The 14008-nt window shown below is 52.8% G+C and overlaps 1 protein-coding gene across 2 annotated transcripts in view; it reads left to right on the forward strand.

The window, feature by feature from the left end:
* The window catches only part of ESRRB (estrogen related receptor beta), a 158089-nt gene extending 149130 nt beyond the window's left edge, over positions 1–8959 (forward strand). For both annotated transcript variants that reach the window (XM_016156639.2, XM_016156637.2), the window contains 2 exons: positions 3337–3606; positions 8557–8959. In XM_016156639.2, coding sequence (XP_016012125.2) covers positions 3337–3606; positions 8557–8801 — 515 coding nt within the window. In that variant the 3' untranslated portion in view covers positions 8802–8959. The remainder of the gene's footprint in view (positions 1–3336; positions 3607–8556) is intronic.
* The last annotated feature ends 5049 nt before the right edge of the window (positions 8960–14008 follow it).

Genomic DNA, 14008 nt, shown 5'->3' on the forward strand with positions numbered 1-14008 from the left:
TTCTAGGAGAAATTCCTAGCTGTGGAGATGCTGGGTTAAAGAGAGCATGCCTTTCATTCTGTGCTTGGTTTAATTTTATTTTTGGACATCTTAAACATGGTCGGGTTCAAAAGCAAAAACTAGACAAAAATGGGTACACAGAAGTCTTGTCTCCATCCCCATCCCCTTTCCCTCCTTCCTCCTACAGGTAACAGATTTTCTTTCTCATTTTTCCTTCTGCTGTTTCTTTTCTCAAATATTAGAATTTTTTTAACTTTTTCAAATATTAGGAAAGAAGATCACACATTTCCTGCCTTCTTTACACAAAGAGGCAGGCTACGCTCTCTAGTAGTTTGGAGTGAGCATTTGGATTTGCAAAGCTATTTCCAGCTCCTTTTGAAGATGCTCAAGGAGGAAGAGAGCAGGCAGGGGCTGAGTCCAGTACTCAGACCAGCCTAGCGGGGACGTTTGGACACAGGCCTCACAGATGTGGTGGTGGCACAAAACTCTCCAAGGTGCTGTCTCCGTCCCTCCTGCCGCCAGCCCCATCCGTCAGGCCTGTCTCTGACATAAAGGCATTGAAAGCCTCATCCATGTCGGAAGGCCTAAGAGGGGCTAGCCAAGCTCGTTCAGCACATTTTCTTGTCATCTAAGAGTCGAGGCCCAGTGGCATTTGTCCATTCTCTCCTCTGTACCTTGAACCTTTGTTGGCACCTCCTTTGCACCAGGACAGGTGCTTGGCAGTGGGAGTGGGAGACGAGCCGCACGGCTCCAGTGCTCCCCGGGGACTCGGCACACAGCGCGCGGCGGCAGTTCATGCAGACGCCGTGGTGGGCGCAGTCAGAGGCGCCCCCGCCACCCCGTTTGAGCGCCACTTCACTCTTCAGCGCTCAGCCCCGACGTCTCCTGTTGTGCAAAGCCTCCCCCAATAGCTCTACTTAAGTCATGACTTCATGGTGACATGCAGTGCTTGAGGTGTCTTTCCCCCTTGACTGTGAGCTCTTGAAGGCAGGACCAGTTCTGATTTGAGCTTGTCCACAGTGCCTGGCACAGGGCCTGGCACTTACTAGGCGCTCCATAAATGTTTGTTGACTGAATGAAGGGGCAGAAGCATGCTGTTCACATTATTCCAGTGATTCCACACCTGTGTGATTGGCCCCGCAGGGGTAACAACTTCTCCTCTGTTTCTAGAAGCCTGGCTCTTACCTCACCCTCCATCTTTGCCACCTTCCCATTCAATTGTCTGTTAATTTTGCCCAGTCCGTTCTCCTGCATCCTTCCTCCCATTCTGTCTGCTTTCAGACTCCCCCCACCCCCCACCCCCAGCGCAGTCCCACACTTCCCTACATACATACACACACCCTCATGGGCCGGCTGATTGGTATCTGTTAATTAATGTCGCCCAAGGCCTCTTCTGCTCAGAAGGCTGATAAGGGAAATTGGATGTCCATTTCTATCTATCTTTTATTACCTCCCAGCTCTCCCCAGCACCACAGGCATCCACACACTGTCTCCCACGCCGGGATCCCGACAACGCACACGCGTCTGACCCCACTGTGCCGTAGCCTCTCGCCTGAGAAGGCCCGTCCATCCGGGCTTGTCCCGTGTCCCCCGTGTCATTGCCCCAGTTCTTGTCAGTCACTCACGGATGCCAGCAGCCAGGTGGTGATCCAAGGCCCGGGTCGTGCAGATCGGGCCAGGGGCCCTGGAGGCTTGGACTAAAAGAGTGCTCACGGGGAAAGGGTGGCCCGCCAAGTGGAGAGGGTGCAGCCCCGGGAGTGCCACCAACAGATGAGGATTCACACGCTGGTTGGAAAATGGGGAGGGACACAGGTCGCTAGAGACAGAGGACAACAGATGTGGGGGAAACAGACTCCGCGGAAACCCAGAGCGATGGGCCGGTCCAGAGGCTCGGGACCACGCTCGGCCGCCAAGGGGCAGAGGAGGGCCGTGCCGCTGGGGTGCCAACGGCGGCAGCAGCAGTAGCGACAACTACAGCTGCCACCACCGCGTCGCTCCGGTTTACTGAGCTCCGCGTGGGCGCGGGGAGTAGCGCTAAGAGCTTTCCACACGCCCTCTTTTCCCTCCTCACGGCAGCCAGCGCATCCAGGCGGGGCCGGGTTCTAGCTCAGCAAACGGAAGTGACAAATCCCACTTATGCAAAATCCCCAGATTCCACATGGTGCAAATGGCTTTGTGGATGCTTTTCCTTCTAATGAATCTGGCGTGGTCGGTGTTGGTACCAATCGCTGAGTTCCGAGTTGAAGTTACCACCTGTGTTTAGTGACCAGCTGTTTGAAAATTCCGTTTCCTCCCACCCTCCCTAACCCCCTCCTGCTTCCTTTCTCTCTCTCTCTTTCTTGTAAATAAAGACGGTAATTGATTTTGTACAAGTTAACTGCATATAGTGCAATTTCAGTATGTTCCCATTTTGCAGAGGAAAACTTTCATCTCATCATTAATAATAACAGTAAAAGTTCTGTAACCATTGCCTTATTCAGTGACTCCCTGAAGTGGGCACCACAGTTATACCCATTGCACAGGTGAGGAAGCTGAGGCTGAGAGAAGTTACCCAGCTTTCCCAAGGTCAGGCTACCGCTCGCAAATGGGGAGGAGTCAGGGCTCGAGCCCGGACAATCTCCAGAACACGTTGGGCAAGGCAATGTCACAATTTTGGAGCCATCCCTAGCCCAGCCTTCTTTCGCTCTGGAGTCAGCCCCTTGGCTGGCAGGGAGGGTGAACACCCATGATTCCATGCTCGTAGGGTACAGAACTGCTGGTCCATCCTTTGGCTGGGGCAGCAGGACGCTGACCCAGGGGGCTTCTGAGCTCTTTGCAGCCCCAGGCTGTGGTCACTGGAGGTCACTGGCAGGAAGGAGCTGAGTCTGTTCCTGCTCAGGCCCCCAGGTCTCTGCACAGCTCAAACTGCACTGAGGATCAGGTGTCACTTTAAAACACCCAAACCTCCCCTGGTTTGACCTGGAAACTTCCCATACTTAAGGGGACCCTGCACTGCCACCTATTGATTCTACTATGAATCCAATAACTCCTCAAATTACAAATGTATTTATTTAATCAAAAAACCTCTCCAGATGTATACAAAATACCATAGAACTAACAACAATAATGATGAGTGTCAACATCAACTGAGCACTTGTTATGCAAGTCTTTTCCATGAATTCCGTGTCTGACTCATTCACAAAGGGAAGGACGATGAGTTCCCCAGGTGCAGAGGGAGGGGCAGGATCTGGGGGTGCCTGACTCCTGCCCCATCCTGCCCCCTAATCAGCCTCAGAGAGGCACCGGCCCTCCCACCTGACTCTCTGCTGCCCTCCTTGCCTCCTCTTTCCACTGCAGGCTTCTCCAACCTCTCTTTGGGGGACCAGATGAGCCTGCTGCAGAGTGCCTGGATGGAGATTCTCATCCTGGGCATCGTGTACCGCTCGCTGCCCTACGACGACAAGCTGGTGTATGCCGAGGACTACATCATGGACGAGGAGCACTCCCGCCTCGCGGGGCTGCTGGAGCTCTACCGGGCCATCCTGCAGCTGGTGCGCAGGTACAAGAAGCTCAAGGTGGAGAAGGAGGAGTTCGTGACGCTCAAGGCCCTGGCCTTGGCCAACTCAGGTAAGGGGGCGGGTGTGGGGCCTGGGGAGCACAGCTCTGGGGCTGTGAGCACCACTCTGCTGCAAGGGGCAGGGCTGCCATGGAGATGCTGCAGCTTTTCGTCACCAAAGATTGTGCAAAGGGTGGCCTAGGGTTACAGGAGAGTTATGAAGGCCAGCGTTGATGGAGTATTTCCTGAGCCCTTGAGTTGCAGGGTACTATGCTGGACCCTTGATAACCAGCACCCTGGTTAAGGACACAGGTTCTAATGCCAGGTTATCAAGAGTCAAATCCTGCTTCTGTCACTTGGGCAGGTTGCTTCGCTCAGCTTCTTAGTCAGTAAAGTAGGAACAGTAAACAGTTCCTACCCTGCAAACCTATTGAAGAGATTTGTTTGTATGTAATTATGTAATGCTTATAACATACCTGGCCCATAATAAACACTCAACATGTTAAATACATTAGCTATGATGAACTTATTTTGTTCTTACAAACGAAATAAGCAAAGTTTTTATTTTAACCTCATTTTACTGATGTGGAAACTGAGGCTTAGAGAGGTGAATCATATTGCCCAAAGTCACACAGAACGAGGAGTCAAACCAAGGTCCTCTGAGTCCAAAACCAACTGAGCCTGTGCTCACTCTTTGACTCTTGCAATCGAATGCTCAGGGACAAGAGGAAAAACCTTCCCAAATGAGTCGTTTAGTCTGACATTAAAAAGGAGGCCTCACTCCATTTCTTTAGCTCCCGCCAGTTTCTGGCTAGACTACCTAGGAAGAGGGCTGGCATCGGGGGGTGCAGGTAAGTAATCTGTGTCCACACTTTGCATCCACCCTCTATAAGGTACCATGTTGGATGGTGGGGGTTGCAGAAGGAAGAGAAAGGCATGGTCCCTGTCCTATGGACAGAGTCTCAGCAAGCACACATGTAATTCTGCTGTAGGGTGGCATGTGGTAGAGTTAACTGCTCAAGTCTGGGTCAGACGGACCCAGGTTCAAATTCTAGCCTGTTAATTTGTTATGACTTCAGACAAGTTGGCAACCTTTTTTAGCTCCGTCCTTGTGTGTAAAATGGGGATATCCCAGTACCTCCTCTAAGCACTTTTGAATGAAATGATCAACTGAAGATAAAGCACTTAGCCTAGTGCCTGGCCTGGAGGAAATGTTCAATAAATGTTAATTATTATCATTATTATTCATATTAGAGGAAACAAAGTGCGATCAGTATATGGAAGAGGGAGAGCCTGCTCCCCGATGGAGACAGTACAAGGGGACAACCAGCAGGTTTGCTTGATGCTGTCCTTTTTCTGAAAGTCCCGGGTCACAGGGAACCTCAGTCCCTGGCTAACCGGGTCAGTTGGCCCGCTCACAAATGGCTCCATAGAGAACACAGGGAACACTGTTGGTGCCCCATCAGACCCCCTTTCCTGGGTCAGTGCACACATGCCCCAGCTGCCGAGTGTGGCTGCTGAGAGCTCGCGTTACCCCCTTCACCAGAGACTCACCCTCACCTGCCTTGCTAGGAGGGTTACCTCCTCCCCCCGGCCCCCGGCCCCCTCAGCCAGTGGCGGGTGGACCCACGCAGGGAACAGAGGCCTGGACTCCTGGCGCTGTGGGATGAGCTGGTAGCCGAGGCCACATCCTTACCTTGTGGGCTCCCGCTCTCACTCCGTCCTGTCCCCCTCCCTTCCTTTCTCCTGAAAGCACCCCCCCCCCCCATGCATCGCATGCACCCAAACCCTCGTCTCAGGCTCCGCTTCCGGGGAACCTCGTACGGAGAGGGAAGCAGGTTTTTTTAGCTCAAATCACTCTTATTAATAAACTAATAATTAAAAATCTACATGCTTCTACAGAGACCCTTTATACTTTGTATATTTTTTTGGAGAATGCTAATGCTGTTGGGGTTTTCAGTGCGGCTTTAGATCGACAGAATAATCAAGCAGATGGTAAATAGAGTTCCATCTACCATCCCATCCCTGTACACAGTTTCCCCTGTTATGAACATCTTGCGCTACTGTGCTGATTTGTTACAATTAATGATACATTATTATTAACAAAAGTCCATAGATGCCATCAGGGTTTACTCTTTGCTTCGCAGGTTTTTGACAAACGCGTGATGACAGATCTCCACAGCTGCATGTCATACAGAGTAGTTCCACCACCCTCACAGTCCCCTGCGCTCACCTATTCAGCGTTGCAGGGGGGCTGGGAGTTCGAATGGGCAGAGGAGGAGAGGGGACACAGTGAGAGAGGAGGACCCAGGGTGACCACAGTGACACGCGACAAGGCGGGCAGGCCTTGGAGGGCACGTCCTTAATTTCGGACTCACCTGACCACTTCACACCAGGGAGGGGAGAGTGAGGAGGTAAAAGGCCACTCAACTGTCACCTCCATCCTGCCCCTCGACACACTGCTGGCAGGGGCTTTCAGCAGGCTCTTTAGTCTGGCCAGCTGCTCTTGCCTCGATCTCGACACATACAGATACACAGACAAAAATGCACACACACGTATGAATTCACACACACACACACACACACGAATATGTACACACATGCGCACGCACCACCTGAGGACTTATGCTGGTTTGGTGACATGAGCCCTTCGGGAGCTTTAGCTAGCGTCAAGCTTTGCCTAAATACGATACAGTTTGCCATGTGAGACGAAGTTCCAGGAACCTGGACTTTTTCCCCAGTGGCGTCTACCAAGCCATCCTCTACCTTATGAGCAGGTACAAGAAACTCAAGGTAGAGAGGAATTTGTGACAGTTAAGGCCCTGCCAGCAGAGTGCAGGAATGAGCTACAGGTAGGAAATGGGGAAAGAATAGGCCCGTTTGGGGATTCCACTAGAAAAGCACTTTGGGGTCAGACTAGAGGCTCTGGGGCTGTGAAGGCTCTGGTGGCAGCCCCAAGGGCCACTGTGAATGCCACTGCTGAGGTTGAGTGGACCGGACAGGACCATTCAGATGTGGCTCAGGGGATTGACACAAGTCAGGAAAGTGAACCACATCAGAGACAGGCTATAGCCCCAAATCACGACCTCTCAGGAGCCTGCTGGCTGTCTTTCACCCCGTGTCCCGGCCCTCTCCAAGGCTCCTGACAGCAGAAAAAAATCATAGCCATTGATTTTGTAATTAACAGTTTATCAATGCCATCGATACAGACGCGCTGATGGATTGCAAAGAAATTAATCTTGCAATGTTATTTTATTTCATTTTTGGTCGAAGGCAGCTGCCAATTTTAGCCTCCTTGGGGAGAAGGGGGGAGAGAGAGGGGAAGCGGGGAGTCTGGATGGCCAGGTCCCAGCCTTGCAGGGGCCAGTGCATCTTAAGTGCATGCTCCATGAGCAGCTGGGAGAGTGGAATGGAGCCGTCCTCCTCCCCAGCTGGCAAAGGAGTCCTCACTGCCTTGGTAACAAGGAACAGAAAAATGTGAAGGAGTCTTGGGTGTGGGGCCAGTAACACCCCAGCCCCGCAAGGGCACTCACCCTAAGTCTGAGTCCTCACAATAACGATAATAACATTTAGTAGGTGCTTATTAAGTGCCTGATAATCTGCTATTTTATTTAACCCTCAACACCACCCTATGGGGTATGTATTCTTATTTGCTCCGTTTCATAGAGGAGGAAACGAACTCAGAGAGCCTAAGTAACGTGGCCAAAGTTACACAGTGTCTAAGATTCCAGAGTCTTATCTAACTCATTTTACTGCTATCTCCCCAAGGGAAAGAGGCAGGACTCTGAAGGCACAAACTGAGTGTGGACTCAGAAAGTCAGGGGGCAGTCATAGGTATCAGCATGTTGATGCAGCTGCCCTTGGCAGTCTGGTATCTAAACCAATGCAACATGCAAAGGAATTTGCCCCTGTCTTTTGAGGAATTCAGGAAACTCACTCCAGCTTCCTTGGAGAGACCCATCCAGAGCTTCGCTCTCCCACTTTTTACAGGCATTTTTGCTGCAGTTTAGGATGGTGGCTCAGGACTGTAAGAAATATCAGAAGAAGGCTGGTTATTTTCCTCGAGACCAGGAGTGGGGTCCAGGAGATTCCCTTTGCTTTGGCTCAGACCCAACCATAACCCAGCTATCAGCAGGCACCTCCTTGCCCTGCTGAGATTTTGGGAAATTTTGTTCGAACTCCCAATTCATGGCAAGCCCAAAGCCTTCCCCCAGGATTTTAGATTGCAATGGCCCCTCCACCAGCTAGCTTCCTCCATCACCATACCCCATATGTCCAGCCATGCTGTCCCAGTCCCATAGTCCCTGCCCCAGGGCACCCAGACACAGAGCTCAGCCCCTTAATCTGTGTCTGTATTCTGTAACCAGCATTTTGTGAGGCTAGAGATTGCACTGAAGACTTGAGCTGGTGCCTGGCAGCAGCAGCAGCAGCAATAGTACTAGTGGAGATGATGATGGTGATGTTGGTGGTGGTGGTGGTGATGGTGATGATAATAATGGTGTTGATGGCAATGGTACCACTAGCTGGGCACTTACTTCGTACTGTTTTAAGCCCTTGACCTGTATTAACCTCTCGAGGCAGGTAAGGCTATTACCTCATTTCAGGAATGAGGGAAACGAGGCACAGAGAAGTTAAATAACGTCTAAAGTCACATGGCTAGCGAGTGAAGGATGCAGGAGTTTACCTCCCCCAGTCTGGCCACATACTCCACCCAGCACCTACAGAGCAATGACCGGTCTGCTCGTGTTCAAGCCCTGCATGGTCTCTGCTTCCACCTCTTGGTGGTTTCTTAAGAAATGGCCTCCATAGATAAAGCTCTCTCCCTGGGTCCAAGCCCCAGCTGTCATTGGCCTCTGTGACCTCAGACTGGTAGCTTAAGCTCTCTGAGCCTTGGTTTTCCTCTCTATACAGTGAGGACTTGGACAGCTCCAAAGCAGACCCCAAGGGCTTCGTGGTGGCTCTCAGCCCCCAGGGCGGTGCTCTCCACCCAGGTCACCTGACGCTCACCCTTGTGCCCACAGATTCTATGTACATCGAGGACCTGGAGGCGGTCCAGAAGCTACAGGACCTGCTGCACGAGGCGCTGCAGGACTACGAGCTGAGCCAGCGCCACGAGGAGCCGCGGAGGACGGGCAAGCTGCTGCTGACGCTGCCCCTGCTGCGGCAGACAGCCGCCAAGGCGGTGCAGCACTTCTACAGCGTCAAACTGCAGGGCAAGGTGCCCATGCACAAACTCTTCCTGGAGATGCTGGAGGCCAAGGTCTGATGGCCCGGCACGCAGACTGACTCCCGCCCGCGGACCGATGGACGGCCCGCGGCAGAGACCTCCACAGCCACCAGCCTCGACCTTCACGCCCTGTGTCATGGCCATGAGCAGTCTCAGAGGAAGAGGCTTCTTGCCTCCCGGCTGTGTGCAGAGTCCTGGGTGCCGCAGGGTGGGGGGACGGGGAAGGGAGGGCAGGGTGTGGGGCTCATCTGTAACTGGCTTTTTCTTTGGTATATTTTTCCTTCTCCATGGGCAGTGCTGAGGCCTGGGCCAGGGCTGACCCCCCTGAGACTGGAGACCACCGAGGAGGGGCCCCCTCTCCCCTACCAAACCACCAAGAGGCAGCATGGACGTTTCCTGGCCCCGCCCCCACTGGGTGGGCAGTGCTGATGCCCAGGATTCCGGCCTGCTCAGGTTGCATACCACCTGGAGGTGTCTCTTTCCCAGAGGGCAGGTACTTCCTTCCAGAGGCCCCACCTGCTCTGGGGTTCTTTGGGGTCCTTTAAGAGACCCCACACCTTTCACAGTCCAAAGGGCTCCATCTTGCCATCCTTCCTCTTAGCTTGGCACACACCCAGCTCCCAACGGAGACTCAGTATCAAGAGAGTAGCCGCTAGAGCTCACATGTTCTCCTGGGCACCCCAACCCCAGGTGCCTCCCACCTGGCTGTTCCCCTCCTCCGCCCCTCCCCTAGGAGTCTCCCCTGCTACCTTATGCCCTTACCTCAGAGCTCACTCAGACAGGGCTCCAGCCAGCCGAGAGGGCATCAGGGCCCACAGCTAGAATAGGGCCGGCTCACGGTAGCGCTCCCCAGAGCCCCCTTTCTCCCTGCTTTTCTCTCTGTCGACCTTCAAGGCAGGTCCAGAGCTGGTGGTCTGTGGGAAGTGGGGATTGAGCAGGGCCTGGTGGTCTGTGGGGATTGAGCAGGGCCTGGTCCCATCTGAGGGCACCCTGGCCATTCCAATTCTAGACTGGCCATAGTGGGAAGCTCAAGAAAGATGGGGAGAGGCCCAAACCAATCTCTGCTGAGTACAGAAAGTCCCAGAAGTGGAGATACGTAGGCAGGGGAGCCCCAAAGACAGGGAGCTCAGTGGAGGTCACCAGCGTTCCTGATGCTTCCTGGTTTCCAGAAACAGTGGACGCCAGCACACCCTCGCTGGGCGGAGCAGTGCCGCGGGAGGGGCTGCTCCTGCCACCCTTTGACTAAGGAGGCATGCTCTAGTTCCCCGGGCACATTGAGGGAACCCACCTCTGGTGGAACCACTCTGGCCCTCCTCGCTGCTGCGTGGGGTGGCCAACCACCCCACTTTGCCCAGGATGGTCCTGGTTTTGGCACTGAAAGTCCTGTGTCTCAGTAAACCCCTCAGTCTGGGCAACGAGGACAGTGACTGTGAACGTCCGTTATAGCCCACTTAGGGGTACAAGCACTGAACACCCTGTCTGCTGTGCACAGGTTGCCGAGGCCTTTTAGAGCAGGGGTCCCCAACTCCCGGGCCACTGACCAGTATCATCCACATGGCGGGAAGCAAGTGCCAGGCGAGCAAGTGAAGCCCCATCCGTATCTGCAGCCGCTCCCCAGCGCCAGCATCACCACCTCAGCTCCACCACAGATCGTCAGGCATTAGATTCTCACAGGAACACCGGTCTCTGGTGCCAAAAAGGTTGGGGATCGCTGGCTTAGGAGGGCGGCAGGGTAGGAAGGGGAAGCGTGATGGAGGATGCCCTTCCCAACAGCTGCCCTCTAAAGCGGGCATCAGAGCCGCCCCACCTGGGGAGTCCACACCCATTCTGACCCACCCTCCCATCACCTGGAGAGGCAGGCAGATCCACCCAGCCCCACCTGTCACTAGGACAGCAGGGGGCCAGGCGCCCTCTGCCACAGCCTCATGGTTTTTCTAGGGGAAGCAGCTGTTGCTGGTTCTGCCTCCCCGTCTCCACCCCCAGACAGCCCTCTTCCAGGTGGCAGGGCTGCCGAAAACCCCGCAGCTGGGGAGCGGCTATCTGATGGCCTTGGTAGGAAATGTCCAGAGTGGTGAGTGACCTCACAGACCAGTGACATGTGACCCCCTCCCCCACTTAGGCTGCGGGGAATCCAAGGCCACAGTCGCTTGATAGCATTGGAATTGTGATCCAGAATGCTCCGTCCCCAGCTCCGTGTGGGTCCCTGGTGTCCCTGGTGTGGAGGGACACATAGGCACCTCCTCAGCATCAAAACACCAGGGCCAAAGCCCAAGTCTAAGTTAACCGTTAGGAGCCATGTCTTGGGGGCTGATCTGTGGGGGCCTCCTATAGCCTCTGTGCTGTGTGCTTGGGGGAGCAGAGGGTGGCATCTTACCACCTGGGCACCCTGGTCGATACAGTGTCACTTCTTGCTCAAGCATGAGGACCTGGGCCTTCAGGCACGGCAGGGCTTGTGCACAACTGGCATTTGCAGTCCACCTCTTCTAGGAAGAGCATGTCTGCCTAGCAGCGTTGAGTGGTTTGGAGTGGGGGGGTGTACTGTATGCACAGGGCGGCTTTGCCTTGCTGGCCTCGTGCTTCTGCAACGTCCTGGCATGCACACCCCTTTCCAGCAGGGAGAGGGCGGTGGTCTCGATGGTTTGGCACCAGTTTGGGGGCAGGGGGCACTGCTGCTGCTTGTACACTGAAAAATATCCGAGAGCAACAGGAAACGGATTGGTAACATTGGGAAAGGCCCTGGTGGGCTCTCGATGGGGCCACTGACCTCCAGAGAGCAGGTTCAGGGGCCAGCTTGGTTGGAAGTCTCGCCAGCTTTGGGACCAACCTGGACAGAGGGTGGCCCTGGCTTAGTGGGGGGTGGTGAAGTGAGGAGCGTTTAGGACACTCTGCCCCCCAAACAGCACAGAAACCAAGTTTACCCCTAAATCTGCTGTTCCCGGGAAATCTGTAAAGAGGAAATAGCCCTTCTCAGTTGTATTCTCATGATACAGGTCATTGAAATGAACCAAGAAATAAAATGTAAAAATCCAACCATGGAGAAGGTGGTATTGGCTGGGTTTTGTTTGGTCCCCGTGTCCCCAACCCATCCTTTCTAAGCCTTCCAGACTGGTTTTGTCACACATAAATCTTGATAACGGCCCCCAGTTTTTATATACAGCAAACTTCAGTTATTTCCCGGGGCACAACTTAAGAACTGAGTAGGAAGCTCTCAAAACCAGAGTTGGGCATGGGTAGGGGGGGCCACGGCAAGGCCTTGGAGGAGCCGGAATCTGCACGCACCCCTGTGTTGGGGGGCCACCCTCCCCTCCGGACTCACCCCTCCCCTGTGCAGATGGGAAGTGGGGGGGGGGGGGTCGGTGTCTGGGGAAGTGGTGACAAACTTGTAACAAGAAGACCGAGGGGCCCGTGCCCATGGAACAGCACCAAAGAAAAGCACTATGGAAAGATGATTTTATTTTCTAATAATGATAATGTGGCTGGAATGGCTTCTGAAGATGTATATATTTTTTAAAATGCAGTCCTTCGTTGCCTCACCCCCCTGTACATATGTCCCCCTCTGTATATGTTCCCCCAAAGACCACCCATGTAAACTAAACACCCTAGGATTCTCCCGTCCTGGTCCCGTGTATCTGGAATCTAATAAATAAGGAACAGCCTACTGGAGAGTTTCTTCACACATTATCTTTCGGGTTGGCTGTCCCCTGGACAGCGCTGCCCTCAGGTCTCAGGCTGATGGTAGAAGAGGCCATCAGGAGAACCAGCTCAATCACGGTCCTCTGGGCGTTCAAGTCCTTCAGCAGCAAAACTCAGAAAGGCAACTTGAGAAGTACAATACGGTTCTGAGAAATGCCTCTACCACTTTTTGTACTTTTGACATTCATGGCGAGGCACTATTTTCGTTAATGTCAGAGAAACAGAACATCAGATGTGTGTGAACCAAAAACACTTCTCTGCCATAGGACTCTGAAACACCTCCGTGTATGGATGCGCACAATGCTGACTACACAGATTGCCCTCATGCACCAGGGCGCTCAAGACCAGTGAGAAGCAGAGGGCAGGGCCTGAAAGAAATCAAAGAGGACTATATCAGGATGGCTTTTGTTGCAAGTAAAAGGCACCTCAGCTTATGCTGGCTTACTGGTTTTATTGCCTTGGAGGTATGTAAAATCCAGAAGTGCAGGCATTGGTCCAGGTTTGATCCAGAGGTTCACAAAGGAAATGGGATGTGGCTCTACCCTGAGTCTCTCAGCTCTGCTCTCTTCTGCCTGCTTTGTCCTCAAGCTAGACTTTTTTTTTTTTTTTCATGGTAGCGAGAAGGCTGCCACCTTTTTATTTCCCATCATGGGGAAAGAGTGAAAATCTCTTCCTACCATCATGGAAAATATCTGAGCTTCATTCTAAACTCCAATAATTTTGTGCCTATCCCTTAATGGATCACTGTGACCAGCTTGGGGGTGGGACCAGTGCCATGCAAGAGTGTAGCTGTTACGCAAAAAGGGTCAGGTGGGAAGTCTAGGAGACAACCAAAAACGACAACGCCCACAGAGCCCACATGCCTGGAAAGCTCAAGGTCTGATCAACTTTCAGCAAGCTGTCTGGAGCGTCTTTCAGCTCTCAGAAGCTCCGGTCCACACGGCAGTCTTTGAACTCAATACCCAGCAAGTCTCGTGCATGAAATGTATTAAGTACTTGCGGGGATGAACATACTCAGCTTGTCGATTGTCTTAGGTAATTTCCGAGTTCGCTTTCGCTACATCTGGTGCGTGGGCACACGTGCCCTCACGTGGCTGGTGTTCGTGCTGCTACCTGAAGAAAACATAATTAGGAAGGGGAGTCGGCAATAGCATCCTCCAATGCAATCAAAACATTTTATTGTACTAGCAAGATTTTAAAATTTTCTATACTTCTTCCACTTGTACAGATCATTGTGATCAGACCGTTTTCTCAAAGACTTGAACTTCATCCATACTTTTATCTCTTTATTCATTCTCCAAATAGTCTCCCTATGTGAAACAGAAAAAACACAACTAAGGGTCTTTCATTCATTCCACAACTATTTGCTGAGGGGCTGCCCTGTGCCAGGCACTGTCCTGGGCATGCAGACCATATTCGTAAAGAGAACAGGTGCAGTCTCTTCATGCAGCACACAGTCTAGTGGATGAGGGAGAGGCGATAAGCTCATGGTTATGTAGTTTGTTAGATAAGTTTTGTGTGTGATGAGTTCTGTGAAGGGGAAAAGCAGGGAA

Source organism: Rousettus aegyptiacus, unplaced genomic scaffold (genome assembly GCF_014176215.1).
Source record: "Rousettus aegyptiacus isolate mRouAeg1 unplaced genomic scaffold, mRouAeg1.p scaffold_m13_p_3, whole genome shotgun sequence".
Classification (NCBI taxonomy): Eukaryota; Metazoa; Chordata; class Mammalia; order Chiroptera; family Pteropodidae; genus Rousettus; species Rousettus aegyptiacus.